The 24,357-nt window shown below is 42.5% G+C and overlaps 1 protein-coding gene across 12 annotated transcripts in view; it reads right to left on the reverse strand.

Annotated features, from left to right (window-relative positions):
• Mtd (TLD domain-containing protein mustard) overlaps positions 1–24,357 on the reverse strand; it is a 123,231-nt gene that overhangs the window by 25,829 nt on the left and 73,045 nt on the right. For 5 of the 12 annotated variants that reach the window (XM_070670517.1, XM_070670520.1, XM_070670511.1 and 2 more), the window contains 10 exons: positions 22,852–22,917; positions 21,548–21,654; positions 11,888–11,976; positions 6,308–6,536; positions 2,821–2,978; positions 2,302–2,691; positions 2,010–2,210; positions 1,556–1,912; positions 1,313–1,467; positions 506–670 (listed from right to left, as the gene is read on the reverse strand). In XM_070670517.1, the coding sequence (XP_070526618.1) occupies positions 506–670; positions 1,313–1,467; positions 1,556–1,912; positions 2,010–2,210; positions 2,302–2,691; positions 2,821–2,978; positions 6,308–6,536; positions 11,888–11,976; positions 21,548–21,654; positions 22,852–22,917 (1,917 nt within the window). Of the gene's footprint in view, positions 1–505; positions 671–1,312; positions 1,468–1,555; positions 1,913–2,009; positions 2,211–2,301; positions 2,692–2,820; positions 2,979–6,307; positions 6,537–11,887; positions 11,977–14,391; positions 16,121–21,547; positions 21,655–22,851; positions 22,918–24,357 lie in introns of those variants that run through there. The other 7 variants (XM_070670519.1, XM_070670521.1, XM_070670513.1 and 4 more) reach the window with 4 other exon arrangements.

Raw genomic sequence — 24,357 nt, forward strand, 5'->3', positions numbered from 1 at the left:
ATGACAGTTAACAATCACAGAGTATTTGATATGGCGAGTAATGAAGTATGACTGCTTGAGGATATTAAACACTGTGTCAAATTATGATTTGGCTGTAAGCGATCTGAAAAGTAATACCGGCAATGTCCGTTGCCTCTTTCAGTAAGTAATATGATTTACCTGAAAGTAGGAGCCCTCAATCCTAAAATAAAAATTAAAAAAACAGAACAAAAAAAAGTGTGTGAACGAAAGAAACATTTAAACAGTAGAATCCTCGGAATATTTTAATAAAAAAAAAAAAAAAAAAAAAATATGTTTACTTTTGTAACATTTATACGGTATAAATATAACTTTACGTTTGTGAGATTTAACGATCGATGTTTCTTTCGTATTGAGGATTTTACTGATAAAACATTTTCAGGAGAACGTAAAGTCGAGTTAGATGAGAAACAGATAAAACAATAAAGAGGAAGAGGAAAGAGGAAGAGAGACAGCAATACAAGGTTACGATCGGCTCCAGACTCACCCGATAAGGCCTCCTGGACCAGGTGAGAAATTGTAGGAGTCCTGGGAGAGAGAGGAGGCGGTAAGCGGAGGTGTTCCGCCCGCTCTACCGCCCCCGCCACTCTCTTCGCTGGGTGTTTTAGCAAACAGGCCCGAGCTAAAGTCACTCACCAGGTTGATCGGCGAGCTTTTTTCCACCACCATTACATAGTCTTTGTTAGTTATATTAGAAATGATAGTAAAGCGTTAATGAATATCTAAATTCATATCGTAAGCAATATAGGCGCGATATAAACGCCTCGGGGATATATTACAACAACCGCAGAAATAATTATCAATCTTTTAGATGACTAAACTGGTCATCTATGTACCTTCATACTTATATATTTCTTTCATGAGTTTCGTACACCGTAATGCTTTTCATATGCCGTAAGCTCTTCCTATGCAAGTAGCTAATATATGCTACGTTATAACAAATGAGGCTATATACCTTCTTTCATAAAAATACAGTTGATTCTACCACGTAAGTAAAACATTAAACATAAATGCATAAATTTTCCAAGAATATGTGCTTATAAATAACCTCATTTGTATGCTGTATACTAAAAAAGTTTGCAAAAAGCAAGTTAAATAAAAGCGATAAAATTATACGTTTCTTTTTCCTTTACTGAATATGCATCTTTGCAAGAATGTCACTCATTCTTAACATATATAAATAGAAAAGTGTGAGAAGACAAAAAAGCGGTCGAGAAATATTATATATTTAAAGTAATTCAAGCTAGGTTATTTATCGATGATTATCAATATAATATGAGATAAATTTGTTTACCTCGAGAAGACTTTACTGAAAACGGAGGAATGATGGGAATCCGCGCTGTTTGGAAGGCTCGACATCTTGTCGGAAATCGATTTGCTGCTTTCATCGTCCTTCTCTCCAGTTAAACCTTCCATCCAGGACAATGGATACGATAGTCGTTTCAGCATCTAAAATGTTAAAACCAATACATAAAACGTAATCTGTAAAGATTATAGTATCACGATATTGCGATAAAAAAAACGTTAAATTTAATACCTTGTTCTTTCGCGTTTCCTGTTTTTCATCTTCCTTGTGCTCTTCGTCTTTTTCGAGCTCTTCTGCGTTACTCTCCAAGCTAAAGGATACGGAACTGGCTTTTTTCCTGCCATTAATAGCAGAAGTGGCTTCCAACGTACTTGTAATATTTGTCGGTGCTATCGTTATTGGAGGAACCCAATCTGAGGATAAAACAATATCCGCATCTGAGTAAACTTTCTTCGATGGTATAGGCTGTACTACTGGAATAGGTGGATTAGGATCACGAATATCGATACCAGAGTCATGGCACGATAATTTGACTAGAGATCCTTCTTCGTCTTCGGGAATGGCATTTGATTTTGCGGGTTCCGTCTGCTGCAATAATTATTCATATACATATACGTACATATTGCTTTTAATTTATTTATATGAATTTTACATCAATTCTTCACATTATCAAAAATATAATTACCTTATCTGAATTTAACGAGTCTTGTTGTTCATCATCAACAGAAAACGTACTCCGATCTTTGCTAGGAACTGCCCAATGGTGATCAAGCATAGAACGTCTACGTTCCTCTAAAGTTCTACTAGCTTGGCCACCAGTGCAAAATTCTTTCTCATTACCGTCTTTGTCCTTCTCTTTCTCTTTGATCGAGGTTGAATTTTCCTCCTGCAAAACAGTGATATTATAAAAATTTAACTTATATATTTTTCTTTACATCGATATCACGTAATATCAATGTTACATCGACGATACGTACACCCTGGAGATTGGTAGGAGTGACGAGTTCTCGCTCAAAGGCCTTTGGAAAAGCGTCGCCGTCTCTCTCGGCGCAGCTGCATACACTTTCGCTATCATCGCCCGCTAATTCAGGAAAATTCTCATCCTTCCCTGGAGATTGACATTTACGATTATCTACTTGGGGTTTCTTCATGTAATAAATCTCAGGCTTCTTGTCCAAATGTCCAGACTCGGTGTGGGAGACCCTCATATGCGCAATGTCAAAATAAATTGCGGCGTTTACTACGAATTCCATTGGCGCGATCACCCCATAAGATTCGGCACCGTGCTCGATGACGAGGGGATCGGACACGTTTGGATCGAACATAACTGCATTCGGCGTAACTAGCAGTACACCGCCGACTACACCCTGGAAAAGAATTTAAATCTTAGAAAATGTTTATTTCTGCTGTATATATCGCTATATTTCGCTATATATCGCTATATATCGCTCTCGTGTCAAATTTATAAATATTAAAAAGTAATAAAGACAGTTTACCTGCCCATCGGTGATATGCCTGACGTTGATTTTCAAAAATCTTTCTCTGAACGGCTGTTCATCCTCGTATACAGTCGCGCCGGATGTTCCGAGAGGTGTTTTTATGCGTTCCATATGGCCTGGCTTCGGTGAAACTGGTCTCAAATTGTCGAGAAGTTCTGCAAGATCAAACGTTGCAATAATAATTACTGAATAAAAGTACACGCTTCAAAATACACAAGAGTACACATTTCGCTTTATTTATCGTAACAAAAAAAGAAAAAAAAAAACAAGCAAAGTTTCTTTCTTGCTTCTTTTTTTTTTTTTTTTTTTAACGACCACTACATAAAATATTTTTTTAATTACGTTATTCAAGAAAAAAAGAAACAGCAAGTAGCTCGATATTCAATTGCTAACGAGAGACGAGCCATCGCACTTTGTTTGAAAATGTTTGCGTCCCAACGTCGGGTCTAACCTCACATTCGGAATTGTTGCGACGTGACTCGTTATTCGTCGCAATAACGCGAGTAACGAGTCACGCGTGTACAATTCCGACGAAATCGGCAATTACACCCGTCCATCTCATTTGCCACAACGTCACGATTGTAGCGCGAGCATTATTACGCTGGCGTATAGATTAGAGTCTCTGTGTTTACGCGGCTTCGTGCGACGTGGTTCGATCAGCTGATGAGCGGGGGCAATACCGGGTGGCCGGCGCGAAAACCCTCCGCGCCGCGCTCGCTTCGCGTATCCCTCGCGGTCGTCGTCGGGCACCCCGCTGATATTCGCGGCGAAAGGGAGCATTGTATTTCATCCGCGGATGAAAATCGAACGGGCTAAAACCGGTCGGGCTTTACACCGAAAATAACTGTCTTTTAACCTTTTCGCGCGCGATCGATCCTGCGAAGAATACCGCGCGCGCCTCTATTCATTTCGTGTAATCTGATAACTTCAAGTGTCTCAAATGAAAGAGAGAGAAAGAGAAAAAGTGAGAGAATGAGAGAGAGAGAGAGAGAGAGAGAGAGAGAGAGAGAGAGAGAGAGAGAGAGAGAGAGAGAACTAAAACACAAATCAAACTGAAAGATTGTTATCTTATTCGCAAATGACGCGCGCGAGAGCAGATATTAAACAACAACGTGCAAGAAAACGTCTGAAAGAGATCGTGCTTTCGGTCGTTCACTCTCTCCCTCCGTCAGCTTATCGATTCTGATACCACCGAGAGAAGATGTCGCGGCACCGATACGCTCTCGTGCGTACGATACGCGTTAAATCGCGTGACGCACGCAACGTCGAAACGGCCTTTTCCGACGGCAGGCTGCTCCAGCGCGATTCGCGTTTTGTATACCTTTTTCAGCCGCCCCGAGGAAGCCTCGCGAAAGATGCAGGATCCGAGATTAATCACGATCGGCACAATCCTTTTCGTCACCTCCCTTCGATCCTCGCCCCGCCGACGGCCGCGAAACGTGACGGAGGCTCCTTTTGATCGCGAGGCACACGTGTCGCGCGTGCATATCTGCGACGAGGCTCTGACAACCAAAAGCCGCGACGCAGCGGCGCCGATAGCAATAGTGACAAAGCGTTTCCCGAAGAAGAAGACATAAATAAAACTTCGAGCGCACGTAACTATTCCGCCTGGCTATTGTTTCGCGTAAACGGACAAAACAGCCGCGGCGGTGAATCACGAAAAATTGTGTAACGCCGGGAATTCTCAAGCGCCGTCCGTCGCATAAAACGTCAAACGAAATCTTTTTCGCGCGTTTGAACGAACACGGCGCAAAACTTCGGCAGACTGGCCGCTGCGATAAGTGGCCGTATATTTCGCCGGAAAATTAAAACCCGGCCGTACATTCGCGCCGACACGTCGGCACGTAAGTGAAGAGACAACCGAGGGATTCCATCACTTTCGCGGGAGAAAAAAAAAAAAGAATTCAAACGCGACGTTTTCGCTACCGCGCGGCGAAATCTGCGCTCGAAATCTATTTTATCTCTTGCGTCATTCTTTACGTCAGATTTCTCCCGGCTCGGCGTATTAATATTACGCAATTTTCGCTCTGTCAATTTAGCACAATTCATATTACATAATTATTCTAATTTCGCTTCTTTCACAAAATAATTCGCGTCCGCAATTTAGCTTACCGGGAGAGGAGAGCGCGGGGGACGTTTCGAAGAACGACGCACGAGCGAGTATTTTCGAGCTCGCAATTATCCTAATTAGCCCCGGCCCGAACGAAGTGCCTTTCCCCGTAGTAGAACGGACATCTACCTATAATCGACGAGACGAGAACGGCGGGGGTGCCGCAATCCGGAGACATAAAATGGCCCAAGAGATAAACCGCCGCTTAGTCACAGCGGCGGTATTGATCTTTCGGGGGAGAGGGCGGGAGGGGGAAATCCGTGTAACGCGGCGCGGTAACGCGTTAATATTCATTCGGACACCGCTGATTTAGTCCGCCAGATAAATATCCCGACATCCCGATACTTTCCTCCGCGTACGGCCGGATTGGGAGAGCCAATCTATCGCACATCACGCACGACACTCGGGGCGTAAGCTTGCTTTGCGGATCCTGCTACATTATTCATAGCCACGCCGCTACGCGTGTATCAAATCTGTCTCGTGCATTAGCATAATGCAGACGAGGATACGAGCAAAGCGGCCAACCCCCTCGGGCGACGAATTCGACGGTGGCGAGGACGAGATCTCCTTTAATTGCGAGCCTTGGTTGCGTCGTGGATAATAATAATAATAATAAAAAAAAAAGAAAGAAAAAATATATATGTGTATAAAAATGGAGCACGACCTTCAACGACCGCCCGCCGGGACAACTGCAGCATCCGGCTCTCCCGCGGATGACAAACGTCGTCGAAAATATTTTTCCTTCACACCCTTCTGCCCGGGTGACTTGACGCCGGATTTAGAGCTAAGCGTGACAAGACCGAATTATCGTCGTCATCAAATTTTAATTATCCGTTCTGCGAAGGCGCGTCATTACCAGGAATTCTCCACAGTAATATCTGCTCGCCAAAAGAACGTCTAACGTTCCGTTAAAAACTCTCCTTTTCCCGGAACTTTCCTGTCCGCCGTTATGAAATATTAACTCCTTAAATGCGCAGCTTACGGACTCGAAACCCTCGCGTGGACGCGTCTACGCGATTGATCATACAGCCCCGCGAGCGCGACTATTCTGATTCCTCGTTCACGTCATGTTGCGGAAAAAAAAGAATTTTATTCTTTACTATTTATTTAAAAAAAAAAAAAAAAGCATTAAAAATTTACCACACGCGTTTACAATTATTATACATCGTTACGTAGCACCCTAACGTCCTCGTAAGATTTAAAAAAAAAAAAAAAAATTAAATTTACGAAGCAAAAATTAAGAGGACCAACTCCGAGAAGCGCAACCCTTTTGCTGAATACGAACTCGGGGGAGATACCGGGTTTCAGCAAACATTCCACGATAACCCGATAAGTCAGTATCCCGAGAGGATTAAATAGAACGATGAAGATTACCTTTTTCTTCGGGTGGTAAGTCATCCTGAGACTCGTGATCGTGGCAAGGGTCAGGGCTGGGCGCATCCGCGGCCGTTCCGCCACCCGGTCGTCCTTCTCCCTTCGCCGGCACCCATAACTGCTGACCGGAATAAATGAAAGTACTTCCGAGCCTGTTCAATTTGCTCAGCTCGGAGGGCGTCGTGTCGAATCGCGCCGCCACCGACGTAAGCGTGTCTCTGTCACCCACCTGTAATTACCAAGGCAAACGTGTCATTAGGTGTCTCAATTTACGAGGAACGTTAATCCCTCGGAGGGAATCACTTTCTTCCGCGTGTCACGGCGCTTCTTGCGCGCCTCATGCAAATAAAGGGAAGGAAGAACGTGTCATCGCCCTCGTCGTCGAAATACAAAGCATTTCTCAATTCAGACAATTATAATATACCTTTACATAGCTTATTTTATTTATAAAGAAATTTTTTTTAATATTTCTTACATTTCTTTAATCATTTCTTTATTTTATTATTTAATAAAACAATACTCTGAGTGTTACGAAAAATCGCGGAAAGGTAAAAGTCGTCGAGAGCTGAAATTGCTTTCTCGCCGTCAGCGAAAGAGCGAAGCGTTTCCCCGATGAAACAAAGTGTTCCGGGACATCAGGAATAACGTGCGCCAGCGATCAATCTAAATTTCTTTCCTTTCGCTCCTGCAAATCGAGATTGTATTTGCGGGACGTGAACAATGCGCGCAAATCGACTCGACGAGAGGATCATGTGTATCTCTGGCGAAAATCTCTGTTACTCCCCCACGAAGAGCGTTCTCTGGTACGCATTTTCCCGGAGACCGGCGCCCGCGGCACGAGGCCATTAGCCCATTTACATAAACCGGTGGAAACGGCGCGGTCGTGAATATCGGACGATAGAAAATTAAATTCTTGGAAAAGGGATCCTCGCCTCGGGAAAAAGAGACGGCGGCCGCGCCGCTTGTCTCTTATGCAAATACGCGCGCAACAACTTTCCTGCGCCGTAACGACGGCACTTTAGCTATCGCTCGAGTTATTTGTCGTTTCCTCTTCTTCCTCTCGAATAAAAGTACCCGCGTAACCCATATGCCTCCTTCAGAGATAAGGGTCTACGTGATTGAATTAAAAAGCTCATCTTCACGCGAGCGCGAATGTTAAATCCCGTCGTCGGTTCGTAATTTTCCGCGTACAATCGGCGGAAAATAGGGTTCTCCCGGCGCTTAAAACGCGATTTATGTCCCACGGGGAAATTCGTTAATTATTCCGCGACACTTCAACCCTTTCTTCAATTGCGCGTTGTCTACCGCTCCCGTTCTTCAGCGCTTCCGTAATTTTATTAGGTGTCATGGCACAGAAATCTCGCCTGGCTATTAATTTTCTTTTTCTTTTTTTTTTTTCGCTGAAGTTCTCCTTGGAGCTTTAAAGCTTCTCGTCGCTCGAACAATTAAACCGTTTACTTTCAAAGCATTCTACCGGTCTACTATTTTTTTTTTTTTTTAAACACGTATTACGTACTCTGCGTATTTCTTTCGTCTTCTTTGCGGCGAAAATTAGATGCGTGAATTTTTATTTCTTTTTAGAAATGTAAAGAAATGTTATCACTTCTCGAAAATAAATTTTAAAGTTATATTAATTTTCTAGAAATGCATTAAAAATTTTTTTAAATAATTTCCTAATTATCCTCATATTTTATATTTTGCCTAGGTTCGATTTTTAATTAAATAAGAATTTATTGCAGAGCGTAAATATGCATTTACTCTCCTATCGTAAAAGAACAATCTTTTAATAATTTTTAACAACAAATTACGGAATTTTCGGGAGCCGAAACGGGGTCGAACGCAAATTTGTCTATCGCGTGTGGCTCGCGCGCGCGGTTATCATTGAGAATGATGCCCCGACTCACTGGCCACGCAGTTGAGGTAGGTTAGCTAACAACATGCTGGCGACCTGTTTTATCTCTACCCTCACGTCTCTGCCTGCGACCGAGCAGCGGGCCGTACAACCGTGTCTCACGCACGCGGAAAATCTCGGCTCAAATCAGTCAATCGAGCGCGCCACGACCTACAACAATCTTGAGACCAACGACATTAAATCTCGACAGCGTACGCGGCTCGCGCACTCCGAAATCATTTTATTAATCACTTTTCATTAACGTGCTCGAAAAATAATTTAACAAATTATTTTTAAACGCGCAACAGAGAACGGGAACGGGTATTGTTCCAATACTATCTCACGATATTAGCTTCTTCCTCGGACAAATATAGGTCGATCGAGATTAGACAAGTGATTAGAAAGCAGCTCGAGGCTCCCTCCTTTCCTTCCCCCGCGCGCGGTCCCATTAATGACGCGGTCGAACGAGAAAAAGAACGGCTATGCCTTTGATAGAGATTAGACGCGTGGGCGACAACAAGAGGAGGAAAAAGAGATCGATTAAACCGGGACAAAAAGCGAGAGTTGCGGTGATGAAGCCGGCAAGAAAAGGCAAAGAAAAAGGCACGATAGCGGAGGGCAGGACGGTGGAAGGATATTTTCTGAAATCGCGAAAAAGCAAGAAGACGAGCGCGATGGCCATTGTTTCAATTTCCGTGTCTTTTAGGTGCGGCTTTATAATCTTTATCCTCTTTTTCGTGGAGCGAGATGCTGCGAGATGAACGACAAAAGATCTACATTGCGAGACTTTCTTTAGTTTTACGTTTCTATCAGACTCTCCCGCATAACCGTAGAAGACCGACGTGCATTCCGTTTTTCGCGTTAAATAATTCCGTTTCTCTACAATACATTTTCACATAAACATAATTATTCGAATAAATGCAATTAATTAATTAAACTAACAGAGAAAGTCGCAAGATTTTGTTACAACTTTTAAGTAAGAAAATTTGCTCAAATAATTTAATTAATTAAACGCGAAAAAGATTTGATTCGGCGTTGTTAAAATAAAACTACGTAGCATGGTTATCAAGATAAAATTCACTATCGTACCTAATTTGAATTATAATAACTATAAAAATTTTTTAGAATAATATAAAATAATGCCCTATATATGTAAGCGCATTTAAATTCAAGTGATGGTCTAAATTACAATAATACCTTCGCAATGAATATCTTTTGATTATTAATGCGATTGAAAATTTTGGAAACTACGATAACGTTAATATGTAGGCAAACAGAATCTTAGATATCACCGTCTGAAAATCAATAAAGTGATAAGCGTGTACTTGAAAGTTGTTGTTTAATTATGCGCTATCGTGGCGAACATCGTCGAGGTCGCCAGCGCAAGGGCAATAAGAGATATCGTCAGATTATAGACGTTAATCGATCAACGAGGCGCTAGGAAGCCGAAACGGACGGCATAATCTGGGTTCTAATAGAGCAGGAATTGCAGCCGTCGTGATTATCAGGACACGGGGATTACGCGCCACGGCCATAGTGATTTCACTGACGCTAAACGGGATAAAGCCGGCAGATATTGGAAGGACGACGACCCATCAGCGGATTAACCTTACGTATTACGTAGATTGTGAAAATGCATCGTTGACGCTGTGCAAATAACTCGCGGAAATAATTAGTTCCTAATTATCTCGAATCGATGCGAAGCTGACGGAAACCAGCTTGTAGATTATTTATTAAATTCTTTCCTTTAGATTAATTCAGAAGAAATTAATTCGAGCGAATAAAATTGTGATGTAATTGTTAAATATGTATTATTCTTTAAAATGATCTATTCCGATTTATTGTTACGCAAGAAAATGTTTTTTGTAATATTTTTATGTTAATTTACTGTATTTAGTAACATTATAGTTTTTGGCAGTTTGGATTAAATATTTAATAATTAATAATTATCTCTTGTTTAAAAGAAAGAAGATAAGATAAAGTTTGTATTAAATGTTCATTTTTAAATAAAGAGAAAAAATATAAAACAGCGGTATGCTGTATGTGATTAATCTGGGCTTTAGCGGATTTCCGCTTTGCTGTAGCTACTCCGTAGGGAACCAGGAAACGAAGCTTGTACAACAACTTTATTTCCTAGTCGGATAAATGTCGCGCGGTCTTCCCTGATGCGAGCCTTTCACGAGCATCGCATTAGGAACAAGTTAGGGTTAGAAGGCAAGAGGAGCGATAGAGTAAGCCATTCTTCCGAGAATGCACGAGCGGGAATTTCCCACGAGAGATATACACGCGCGAAATTGGCGATTGCGATCGATTTCATGAAAGTTACACGACGGATAACGCAAGGTGCAATATTACAGTCGCCGTGAATAACGTAAAAAAAAAAAAAAAAAAGAACAATTAAAAACAAAAGAGATAAATGACGAAACAGAGATACAAAAAAATTATCAGCTTCTTGTCTAACGTAACGTTTTATATATTTATATCAGAAATAAAAATCAATAAAAAAAAGGAAAAAAAAAATATAAAAAAAAACATTAAAAAGCGCGGCTTTTGTTTAAAGTAAGAAAACAAACCTTTCGAAAGTTCTTTGCGTCAAGGAAAGCCAGGCGTCTATCGGACGAATGGAAAGGCTCGGCGGATCAGAATTTAGATCGCTCGATACGAGGTGTTTCCGAGTAGGCCTGGGGGGCATCGACGGGGGCACGTGCCGTCGCGAAACCGCGATCTTAGCATACGCGCCGCTCTAGAATCCAAGCGATGCCACGCGAGTGCCGTCCCCGCGTCTCCCAAGTTCCGGGAGCGAATGTCCGCGGTCTTTGCAAACTCGCGGCGGCCTTTCGCCACGAACGCGGCCCCCAGCCGGGGAGAAACTATTTCGCTGAAACGAGGGGAGCCTGCGAGAGCGCCCAGCTCTCGGCGAAGTAATTGGAATTCATATCGGAGGTGTCTAAGCGCGCTGGGCGGATACGTACGCGGACGCTGATAACTACGGCTGATAACCGAAGGCGTTAATAATACGCGCGCTGTTCCGTCAAAGCCGCGTCGCTGAATTCTTTCCGATTCCTTAATCCTGCACTTTTATTTCTTCAACTATACTCGGTTTCCTTCGAGCGAAATTCCGCAGGCTTGGATATTTAATTTCATTCACGCAGAAATACGTAGAAACCCTGAGAAAATTACCCGATTATCTTTCTAGTCACATAACGGCTGAAAAAAAAAAAAAAAAAAGAAGAAGAAGACGAAGTACCGTACCGAAGAAGTTTAGCTTATGTAACGGGGACTCCGTAAAAATTTATACGCTGCTACGCAACTTTTCCTACTTCTATTCCACAATCTTCCCTCGTGCGCCGGTTCAGCCTTCGCAGGTATTTAATCCCCCCCCCCTTCCTCCTACACCGGCTCGGCATTTTAAATTAATAAACGTCCGCGAAGTAAAGTCTCGAAATCGTTTTAAAACCGTCTGTCGCTTCGAGGCGACCGCGAGAGAAACAGTTACGTTACGCTACACCACTGTGGAAAGGATAACGGATGTTTATGCATTCGAGCAAAGGTTACATTCTCTCCTTGGCACCTAATCGTCTCGTCCCGACACTTGATCGCCCGTTGAATCGAGCAAGTGCATCGCCGAGTATACCAGCGCTTAATATGCGCTCAATTAGGGCGTTTACTACGAGCGAAGACGCACTTACCGTGTAGGCAATGGTGTTGATAGGCTGCGAGACACGGCCGTGCTTCTTCTCCTGTGTCGTGGAACCATCTTTGCTCTCGTTATCGGAATCTGTAAAGAAAAAAGAAAGAACTTGAAGCTTGCAAGCATTATTTTCTTGAACGATATTGATAAACAAAGCGTCTCTGATGTAATATGTGCACTTCATCTTAACTTGTCTAAGATTACTGCGCAGACATTTCCATCGCATGAGTATCTTACGGTTATATTAAATTTTATCTAAAAATGACTTGACGAAAAAAAAAAAAGAAAAAAGAAAAAAAAAAAATATTACAGTTTACCCCAGATTACTTCGCATTTACTTCGAAGTCTAAAGAGATATCAAAGAAGAAATATCGTACACGTTAATCCTATTTGTTCGATCAACTAGATAACTGTGAAATAAATTATGCGACAGAAACGTAATATGTTAGTTTTTCTTCCTTCGCGGGGTCGTATTTCATTTTTTATTAAAATTAAACTGCAAAATGTAGATACGGGCAACAGAAGCAAATTCGCGCTGGCGTATCGTTACTGTAGAAATATTCGCTGACGCGAGAAAATGTTGTTAACCTAAGCGCCGTTCTTTCTTCGACGATATCGAAGCTTCAAGTTTCCGCGAGGCAAGGTATGCTATCGGCATCGATCCGCGATTCGAAGGGGGGAAAAGAGGGCGGAAAAGAGAAAAAAGGGAATTGCGACGAGGTGTTAAACATTCGCGGAGACAAGTAACGGTTGAATTTAATTTCTGCAGCCCGCCTGCTGCATTACTCACCCGCCAGCGCAGCCGGCTGCACCGTAACAAGCGCGACTCGATGATAAACGAAGTGGCAAACACGTGACGACTCACGCAAGTCATTCCGGGGGGTTGAACCTGCTGCTGCGAGACAAACGCGGTTAATCATTGTCAATTTAAACACCGTGGATGGAGGGAAGCATCGCGACAATCTTACTTCGAAAGATAAGTGGCTAAGAGGTGACGAGACACGTTTCTGTCACTTAAAAAATATTTCGCAAAGACAAACAAAGTTAAATGTGTTTTTTAATTTTTTTTTTTTTATTGCAGAAAGCAAAAAAGGATATTTATTAAATTAACGTTCTACGATTTCTCGATTTAATTACAAACCACGAATTTTTTTTTTTTTTTCTTTTTTTTTTTTTTTTTTATTAACCGCGACGATAATGTAACTATATTTTAAAATTGATATTATAAGAAATGTATCAACTGACGGGTTTTATTATTGCAGTACGTAACCGGCACCTTTTCCCAGAATTAAATCATAAAACACCTACTGCATTAGTCAGTGTAATATTATTTCACTTAGTTTCTTTATCGGAATTAAAAATAAATACGGATGGTTTCGCGAATGAATATTCTATACGCGATTGATATAGCCAGGAGAGCTATTAAAAAACGTACGGTCGATTATAAATTATAATTGAATATTTGGCCGGGAAGACAATAGGTTCGCTCCGTTGTATTCCCGCGAGTAAACGTGACCGAAGTGACGAAGAATCGTAGCGACGAGCAATCTGAAAGGTTTGTTTTTCTTCCCCGTGGCCTTCGATAAATGATTCAGACACTCTGCTTAATTTTAACTGGCATTCAATTCACGTTATTGCGCAACAAGCGCCGAGATGACTGCGGAAACGTTATTTCAGCAGGCACGACGACGCGACGCGTGGACTTGACACTTGAGCGGATTTGCATATTTCATCGTGTCTCGTACACGTCGCAGATGGCGTACGTGTAAAATTAATTAATATTTATTGAAGCAATCGACACGAAACGGATCACGCGCAAAACAGGCTGGCTTCTCGAACGAGCGTCTCTTAAATTTTCCTTTCTTCATACCCGACATTCTATCATGAATTGAAGAAAATGCTGCTAATCTAAAAGCATTTTAGCTCGTTTAACTTGACCCTACTTGAAACCAATCTTTGCAAGACGTTACGCTACTCCGTCTTTGTTTTCGGTATCTCGAGATCGAGATAAACGCAAAAGAAAAAAAAAAAGAAAAAAAAAATTAAAATAAAATAAAATAATAATAATTCTTAATAAATATAAAATAAAATATATTTCTCTATAACGTAAAGTTGAAAATAAAATTTCAACTTCGTGTAACAGACAGCGAGTCCGCCGAGTATCATCCACACTTCAAGTAACGGAGCAAACAATTTCTCTCCGTTAACAAAGTGAAAATGAAACGCTTCGCGAGTTGAAAGAAATTAAATTAAACATCATCGCTTTCAAAACAGTCGGGTGCTTGCGTCAGAATCGTAGCCGAGGCTTGTATCTCGCGAGGATAAAACGCGTAACGCAACGGAGCGGGTGCTTTAATACACATTCGAACGCACTTCTCGCCGCGTTTTCGCCGCCGCCGTATAATTTATCGGAAGTTAAAATTGTAAAAAAAAAATAAAAAAATAAAATAAAAAAAAAAGTCAATTTTTTCTCTTTCTCTTTTCTTTATATTATTCAAGTACCTGTACTCGGGGTGCGCTGCGAACAGCCTGAGAAAAATCGCGAGTCCCCTTGCGCCACGTAGTACACGACGTAGTCGTGATATTCCTTCTCGTAGATGTGAACGTTGCTCGGCTCGTAGTCCGCGTATTCCCACTGCGAGTCCATCATGAGCGAAACGTCAAATTCCATCGCCACTGATATCACCAAGTGGGCACATCGCAGGTCGCGTTACTCGATATTTAATCCTTGGAAGAAACGCCGTGCAGCACCGCGCGCGTTTCGCGTTTCCGCTTATCTACATGGACGGCGTATTTAATTTCGTTCTGATGACCGGGCGTGAAATGACATATGTCGCCACGTTTTCATTTCCATAACTGATAGGTGCCGAGCTGACGGAATTAACGCGAAGCATGAGATAATTTAAATTAATGAAGAGAACGCGAGCTTTTGACTTCTTTCTTTTTTTTTTTTTTATTTTCTTTTTTGGGTTTCCGGTATTGTCGGTTTGAAATTTTTTAAGCGAGTAATTAATAGATAGAAGAAGCGGGAGATAATTCTAGGCTGATTTAAAAGTTAAGTTACTTGAGATATTTTTTTTCTTTTTCTTTTATAAGTAAAAGATATATTAAAAATGTAAAATATATATTATATTAAATTGTAAAATATATATTAAATTGTAAAATATATATTAAGTTGTAAAATATATATTAAATTGGCTACGGGCTCGGTATAGTTTTCAGGTTTAACTAATGGCTCTACAAGAGGTACAATGGTATTGACTTTTTCAGCTTTCCGCTAATTTTATCTACACTCAAATATAAGGCACGTTCGTGGCGCTAAGTAGTAGTACATTTCGCGAAAAGGAAAGAAAATGCAAGAGGCAGAGCAAACTGTTTTTCACGTAAAAGCTGTCTGAATTGAAATCTGCATGTGAATGAAACACGGGTAGCGCGGACTTATCCTAGTTTTATCACTTTTCGTAGCCTTTTTACTGTCTAGCGGTATATTTTATCGGACTTAAACTCGGGCGTTCTCAAAAACACAGTCATTGAAATAAACAGCCCAGTTTTGTAATGCTAATCCTTCTCCGGAGAAGTTCGGGACCGACGTGGCTGACGTGAACGCGAGTTTTAATAAAGAAGAAAAAAAAAAATGCACGAAATATAAAGCTCAACGTACGCGACGCGAGAAAAATAAAAACTAAACAATCGCAGAATAGGATAATTAAAATGAAGGACGACTTAATGGCCGGCTTGTCTCAGGACAAGTTTCGCGTAATTAAATTTTTCAAGACTAAGGATCTTCAGCGCGAAAGTCGCTCGCGTTTGTAAATTATCCCGGCAATTATCGCCGGAAATAATCGGGGATTAATCTACCGAAGCGAAAAGTTCCCTCGTCGGGCTGTCGCGTGAACTTAATTTCTTCACGCGGACGGAAACGGGCGGCTTCGCGGGACACTTTCTCCCCGTCGCCGGCGACGCGGTCGACCTTGTCACTGGCGACGCGACACGTAAAAAAGAGCGGACCGGTGCAAAAACCGGCCCGGGCACGAAAACTTTCTCGCGTGACGGGACTGTACGCGCGCGATAAGGCGAAGCCCCGGTGACTCGCTCGGGAACGCCGATGAAATCCCAACTCGTTCAGTTTACGCGGCCCGAAACCGTCGGAATAGAGAAACTTTGATCCCCGCGACTCCCGAGCGTAGACAAAACAGTTTCCTCTAGCCTCGCCATTATCTGTCACCCGTACGCGCGACGAAGCGTGCGCATGTGTGCGTGACAATATTTACACGCGACGCATACACGCGACGCATACACGCGAAGCTAAAAATACGCGGCTAAAAATTACAAAATAAAACAGCCGCGTGATAAGAATTCCGTTTCAAGTGCGGAGTAAAGTACGCGTAACGTGGCCTAAAGCGACGGCTTCGCGAGGCATAGCACGGTGGATCCGTGAGCGCGAGGTTACGACGGCGTCCCGCGGCAGAAACGATACTGTCCGCTGGACGCGGATGGCGCTCGGCGGCGTCTGCACTTATCGCGCCGTGGGCGCGATAACAGAAACGAACCAAGAAAGAAGTCACCAACGTCGGCTGGCGTTCACTCCCGGCCGGGTTGACACTCGGTTGCGAGGCGAACGCTGGCTGCGCGGCGGCTGGAACTGCGCGGGGGGAACGTGCCTCGCCGCGAAAAAGGCCGCGCGATCACGAGAACGATTGACGTACACTCGCGGAGGTCGTCCGTGTACCGTTCCGATCGCCGTGAACGTCGAGGAACGAGAAAACAATCGCGACACGCCCGAGTGACATCGAGCACCAGCGACGCGTCCACCGTCAACGAACACCTCGCGCGCGCGATTCGCGAACGCAACGAACGCCGTCCGCAGCAACTTCACGCGACTGACCGTCTGCCGATCGCCATAATGAGATTGGGTTGACGTCATCCCTGGCGGGATTATTCAACTGTCGCTTCTGGCGTCGCGTCTGATCGTTAATCGCGAAACTGATCTCTCTTACGAGATTTATGTATCGTCGAACAAAGATTCGCTATTTTAGTTTTAAAATGTTATTTAATTTCTATTTATTTATTTATCTGTTGACGATTAATTGATTGCGAGTGGCGGGGTAATTTCGAAGGCGGGGTAGGTAAACGAAGGAATTCGAAGCTAGTGATTTCAGTTAATCGATCGTATCGCTTCTCGTGCTTCCGATATTGTAATTACGTAACGGGCGTTACGAGTCTCGTGTCCCACAGGATCGTTTAGTTAGATAATTAGTCCCCATGCGATAGTGACGCATACTCGATACGTTCGCCAGTCGCGACGTGTTGTGAATTCATTATTGGATTGTAATAACACGAATATGCATAAGAGACAAGTGTGCATTTCCACATCACTCTTAAACGATCTTATATTCAGATGAATAATTATCGCGTCGGTACTCGGTGGATGTTACCACAGCGGCATGATAACCGTGCCGTTAAGCCTCTTTTCCTTCTTTTAACAGAATTCTCACATAGTTTAAAATAATATTAAATTAAGTCACTGAAAGTTAAAGTCACATAACCTAACAAAAGTCAAATAAAATTAATTATCCCTCGACTGACTTTCATTCAGTTAAATATTACAGATCGCGTGCGTTCTTACTTTTTCTAACTTTACGTTAAAAAGAAAAAAAAAAGACTGTTCAGCACTCTGAGAATTTTATCGAAGCAAAGCTCACATTTCGCTTGGATAGAAATTAAACAAATCCAAAGTGGAAATAAAAGAAATTAATGAATATAAAGATAGCGAGTGATTAACGTACCATTAATTAAGGGGACGCTGAAGTGGTTTATTCGCTTGTTCCACGAACTCCCGTGACCGCAGGGGGATTTTTAATGAACGTTCGACGGAGCGATATTTAATGTATAATTTCCTTTGTAACGCGTTAACCTGCCGAAGGGTCAGATACGCAAACAAGGTCGCGTGCGCTCGGATGGTGAAAACGCGCCTGGTGCGACGTGACGTCACACCCCCCCGCGGGCAGCCAATCACGAGCCGCGCGGCCCGCTGCCGACAAAGTAAAAACTTAATAATTAAAGCTATCAATTCTGACGCGAATTAGCTTCTCGATCTCTAATTCTTCACGCGTCGGGCATTTACGACGCGAATTAACTTCTCGATCTTTAATTCTTTACGCGTCGGGCATTTTCAACGCGAATATATCGGACCGAACCCGCACGTAGTTTCTTGCGCGGCAGTTTTAATTAGTCGCGGATTTGACCTCTGTACTCTTTTCGTGCGCCATTTTGGTTTCATATTCCGAAGCATATCGTAGTGTAAAGGATCTCGTCGCGATCGCAGGACTCTCGAGAGCATCTAATCGTAATTATTTTCCTACTTGGATTGAAAATCTCCCGTCAACGATATTAAAGGAAGAACGAAGGGCGGCTGGCACGGTGGGTCAACCTCGAAAGTGAGAATCGAACATGTGGGTGGTAAAGGTTAATAATTTTTGTTACTCGAGCACCATACAATGTCGCGCGAGAGATTTCGATAACTAATTAGCTCGCGCGCGAGTACAGATTATTATTCACAGATCTCGAGGATATCGCGAGTATCCAGTACGCGAAGAGAAAATCAGACTTGGACATGCCGAACATTCCCGGACGAGGAATACGGTTGCGATTACTTTCCGCATCTCAAGAAATAAATTTGACGACATTTTGGCGCAAAATTGCTGACAACTCCGCTGCTGCGCATCGGTGAGTCAAGAATTTATTTTATTATTAATTAAAAAAAAAGAAAAAAAGATTTACGCAAACACGGTACTTAAAATAAATCGCCTAAACGCGATAAAAAAGTCGCATAAATTAATTCGCGTGAGACACATAATATTCATTTCAAAATTAATTACATTCGTGTCTTTAAATTAATTACGGACACGATATTCGATAACGCGAAGAAAAGTGGCAGCAATTAGATCTTACACCTTCCATTTAAAATTAAAAAAATAATTATCGCCCAGAAGTAACTCGCATATAATTTTAAAGTGATTAAATTAAGATTACTTCATTGGTATGTTATCCGCAATGTACTTGTTTACGTTCGCAAGCTTGTACCGACTTAGAATAACTTGGCGGAGAACATAGGTTCCCACTCGAAAGTTACTCAATTCCGACTTCTCTGCCTTCTCTTCCGACGCCTAACTTTAGCAATTGCATTGCTAATCTATTGTTGTACGCCGTCGATGGAGATATCGTCGCGAACAAACGAGACCGTCCGCGACGTTTGAATGAAAATGAAAAGCAATCAGATCTTAAACGCTCGTACATTTTTCGGGAAACGACGAAACAGGTTTTCCGTACGAGATTGATTAAAGAACGTAATAAGGAATATTTAAACACGCCGAGGCTAAGGCCGAAGTTACACCATATATCGAGATTTGTAAATCCCACGAAAGACTTTAACGCGAATAGGTTTTTCCACCGACTTATTTCTTGGCCACATGGCGCAATATTACGCTTCCCAATCCTGTCGTTTCCGAGAAACTTTCAAAGCCCCACTTAATATTCGCGCGTGGCATAATCGGGAATGAACGTTTGCACAGCCCGTGCGCAACTAGTGTCGTTACAATGTAAACAGTCGCATGTATGCATAGATACGACGAGAGAGAACCTCGATAAAAACGTCAATGCAATCGACGAGCGCATCGCGCTTAGAATATCGCTGCTCCTCTAATTTTTATATTATTTTTACTTTTTTTTTTTCCCTCTCTACGGATTTTTATCGCAGAAAATAATCCTCCCGAAAAATGAATAAAAAAAATTGTCTCTATCTGCACGAGATAATAACCAAAATTAAATCAATATCAAATATACTCTGTCAATCTGTCCGATTGTTATTCAGTTATTTTAATAAATAAATGTCAGTAACAATTATTAAAAAAAAAAAAAAAAAAAAAAAGAAACAATCGGTTTACGAAATAAAGAACTCCGAGAATTTCGTTTGATTAATAACGTCGCGGCAGCGATAAATTCATGCGCGCGGACGGCTGTATTGGCGACCAGATTATTTCTCCGACGTGCAATTCCGCAGACGGTTCGTACAAGGTAATGAGATAAATTTCTAACGATAGTTGGAAACAATCGTCCCTCGGCGTGCCCTCTGCTCCCATTAGTGCCGTTTCACCCGCTTGCGTATGCGCGGCGAATGAATCAAACGCTCAGGGCTGCTACCTAAGTTTCGCTCGCGAGGCGGATTGATAATAAACCGCGCGCGAAGCCGGCGAGAATCTACATTTTCGCGGCGATCTAACGTACGCGAAACGAACCGTGGCACGGCGACGTTAACAGCGGATCTCGCTCCCTGCGTTCGGGGTATAAAAACAATAAAAAATTCCGCACACGCGCTTATTTCAAATGGGCGGGGACCCGAGGTAGAAAGTAATTAACAAGCCGACGGCGATAACAATTTCGTTCTAGCCTGCGTAATTCAATTCGCTCCGGGCGAGTGACAAATTAAAGTTTGACGGTAATACGATTAATGACGAAATTATCGCTTTTTCATCATTCTCAACAGTTGTCCAAAGTCAATTAGCAGACACGAACGAGGAGTATCGACAGAGCGGAATTACTAGGCACGCTCAGAAATCACATACGCCCCGCGCGATCGCGTATCACAAAACGCGCACAATGACGTCCTCCCTCTTACACCCCCCCTCCCTCCCAACCCCCGCCTGAACAATTCTCCGTCTCGAGTCGTCAGCGGGCGATAAACGCGGATACGTACGCGATCGACTCCCCCTCCCGCTTGTTCGTAATCCTATTGATCTCGCGGCTGGATTTGCGTTCCGTTTATCGAAACCCTCCTCCATTAATTACCGCGCCACTTTATCCCTAATCCCGCGCGTCAATTAGTCTTCATTAAGCTTTCGGGCGACGGCGGGTATCGGCGACGCCGCCGCGCGTCGGGCACGAAATACGCGCCGAGATAGGGCGATCGATCACACGTGGCACTTGTGCCACTTTGAGAAAGTAAGTCAATGTAACGGCGCCCGAGTAAGGTTGCGCGCGGCTGATTCGTCGAAACGGCCCGGGTCCCCGAGACCTTCGCCGCGGTATAGATCACCGGCGTTATCATGGCCAGCCTCCTCTCCACGAGCCTGCCCGCGGACCGCCGCCGCCTACGTCACTCGGCACTTCCGCGTTTGGGTATCCCCCGCGGATGATCGAGCGCGCGCTGTTTCGCGCGCGACATCGCATGCTAAATGATTCTCCCTTCCCCCCCCCCCTTTGATAACGCGCGGCGAATCGATCATCATAGAAAGGGGGCGGACGTCACACGATGACGCATCCTTCGAAGGTAAAAAAGATAAATTGCCGCTCAATATCGAACCTTTAAGACGGCGATATCTAAGCGGCTGCGTGGTTTTTCTGCGATTTAAACGCGTAGGGGGCGGGAATAAATATACTGGATTGTATAAAGTAATTAATATTTACGTTGTAAAAAAAAAAAAGAGAGAGAGAGAAATGTAATTAATCTCGACGTTGGATTTTGTTTTTAAATAAATATAAGATGAGTTGCGATATCGGATTGCCTAGGCAGAGTTCACGTGCGTTTCGAATATTTACGCAAGTTATCCAGCGCTGTTATCAATTATTTTAATTATATATAGGTGTGTGATGCAGTACTCACCTTTCGAGAGCTTATCCACAGATTCAAAGCGTCCTTCGACCTTATTTCGTAGAGCTTCCAAATCGAAGGGTGCTGTAAGTCCATGATCCATGCTACGGCTTTTGCTCCTGTAATACAGTAAACGCAGTTAATTAGCTTTACTCTCGTTTATACGCCGAGCTCGTTGCGCAACAAATTCGATTAAGCAAAGCGAAATTTGCAAAAATAGATAATAGATAAAAAAAAAAAAAAGAACGCGTGAAATAAATCGGGAATGCAAAATAGACTTCACTCCGCGCGTTCTTTATCAAAAAATAATTTTAATATCTCCGAAATTTTCACGTGAAACTACGAAACATCAATTTGCAAAGAAATCTTATTTAAAAAAAAAAATTCGAGATGGCTCAAAATATAAATCAAACGTGACACAGAAGAATGCAACAAAACGCGCGAAAAAAAAAAAAAATACCGTAAAGTAAGAAAGCCTTTTTACTTTCAGTTTATATCTCTGAAATCAAGTCGCTAGGTACATTCGGAAATAAAGTCGAAAGTGCCCACTTATTCCCGCGGAACGTATTGTGGGTAGACGCTAATAGTTTGGCGCGGTACTATTTGTAAAACGTTCAGTTCAGTGGAGGCAATCTCGCTTAGCCATAACAAAACGCAATTTCACGATGCAACGAACCGTGGACTGTACGGACTGGCTCCATAAGTCGACTCGTCTACGTACGCGTGGCCGACAAAGATAAAGCCCAATGAGATTCCTTGCGAACGGGGCCTGAATAATGCGACACAGTGCAACGCGTCGCGAGAAAAAAGAAAAAAAAAGAAGGGGAAAAAAAATAAATAAAAAATAAAAAAAAAGTGCGAATGGAAAAGGCCGGTGAATGAACTTGCGTTACGTCACAGCAATCGCGGCCCATTATCGTAAGCTACATTTCCGCCGGTTTTCTTCAGAGTCGTTCTAGTTTTTACTCTTCAAACGGAACATAGTTCTTTAATTGGTAAAGAATTGTTAAGCGATAAAAGATTTCCTTTGCGGCCGCTTTATAAGTAGACTTAGCCTATCGACGACAAAGCGACGTTTTCCAAAAAAAAAGAAAAAGGGAAAAATTGATGCTTAAAAGTCTATTTTTAAAAATACGGTTGCATTCTTACGTGCATTTTATGTACATTCTTGCGTGCGGTTCTATTGAGACGATCATAGTACATTCTAAACATCAATGACAATAATGAAATCATAACTATTTATAATACTTAATTGTTGACCGTTGAAGTCCAGAGAAAATAGAGAAGTGATGATGATATGCGTGTGTTATGCGTACCTGAAATAAGACGCCGATAGATTTTCCGTTGATTTCGAGGTGATGTCCTGGGACATTCGCCTGGACCTGGGATGCAACAAACAATCCAAACAAGGGTGGTGAATACATGCAATCTACGTGAGCGGGAACTTAAAAAAAAACAACTAAAATTATAATTACATTGAAAAAAAAAGTTAACTGCAGTACGCTCGGAAAGTAATTTTCCACCCGGAAAAAAGCTGCTTTCCAGCGGAATACTTCAAGTGTTTTAACTTCTCGTGGAATTTAATGAGCGACCTTGCGTGCTTGACTTTTAATTTGCGACATATGAACATGCGATTTATTAATGTATCGCGTTTCTTTTTCCGTTTTGCGCACGTTAAAATAATATTCGCGTCTGTTAACAAGTTTTTTACTTTGACAAAAAAGAAAAAAAAAAAAATCCAGGAAATATTAAATATTATAGAAAAATATTTTCTTTTAATATAATAATTATTTTTATATCTTGTAGTGTTTTAATTTTAATTTTACAATTTTGTACTTAAAACACTCGCGTTGCCCTTCTTTAAAAATATTAAAAAGATCTATTTTTTCCAAGCGTGCAGCAGATACTTTTAAATCGAATTAAAAATAAGCGTGAGTGCAAAAAGCAATTCATCAGGATGCTTCGCAATCGATAATAAAACGTACAGAAAGTCAAATTAGACTGATCGCTGAAAAAACATTGGTTATAATGCATTGTAGAATTTCATCGGATGCACATGCAGCTGTGTATGGTTATTCAATGCGATCCGTGCCGCGACACGTGTTATGTATCCGCACGCGGAATCGCGAAAATTCACTCGCACTTTATGCGGCGAAAGCCGCACTCGATTCGGTCAATTTGAGAAATAACGTCTGCGGCGCACTCGCACGTGCACGGGAGGCTGCGTCTCTTTCCGCGCTAATTGCACCCAACGTTTTAATTCGATTACATTCGACGGGGCTTAGTGGATTCGCTCGTTACCGTATCGAAGCAGCGGCCCCTCGTTTACCGGAATGCTGGAAAAAATTCGCCCCTTTCTCGAAACAACGCGCATACGTATTTCCGCACGCGTAATAAAACAACGGGGATATAAATTCGCGCATCAAGCCCGATCGATTTCACATTCGAGAGAAGAATATTCAATTGGTACTTGTATCCAGGCAAAGACGGTATTTTCGTCGGGACGTCTTCGATCCCGACACAAGAAACTGCCGTAGATGTAAAGCGACGGCTCTTTCGATTCTTCGATCCATCCGAAATATTAAAATTACGACGTACGAGAGCAACGAACAGGTAGACGGCGGGGAGAGGAATGGGGTGAGAGCGAGCGCGAGCCTACGTGCCGCGAGCTAGGAATATTCCCCCACTACCACCCCCCACTCTCGCTGTCCTTCTCCAGCGGTCGCGCAAGCACACACGTACTACGCACGGCACAGCAAGCACGTGTCTCCGTACCGAAATTCGCACTTCCGTTTGACGAAAGCCGCCCGACACGAGAGCTA

Source organism: Cardiocondyla obscurior, linkage group LG21 (genome assembly GCF_019399895.1).
Source record: "Cardiocondyla obscurior isolate alpha-2009 linkage group LG21, Cobs3.1, whole genome shotgun sequence".
NCBI lineage: Eukaryota > Metazoa > Arthropoda > Insecta > Hymenoptera > Formicidae > Cardiocondyla > Cardiocondyla obscurior.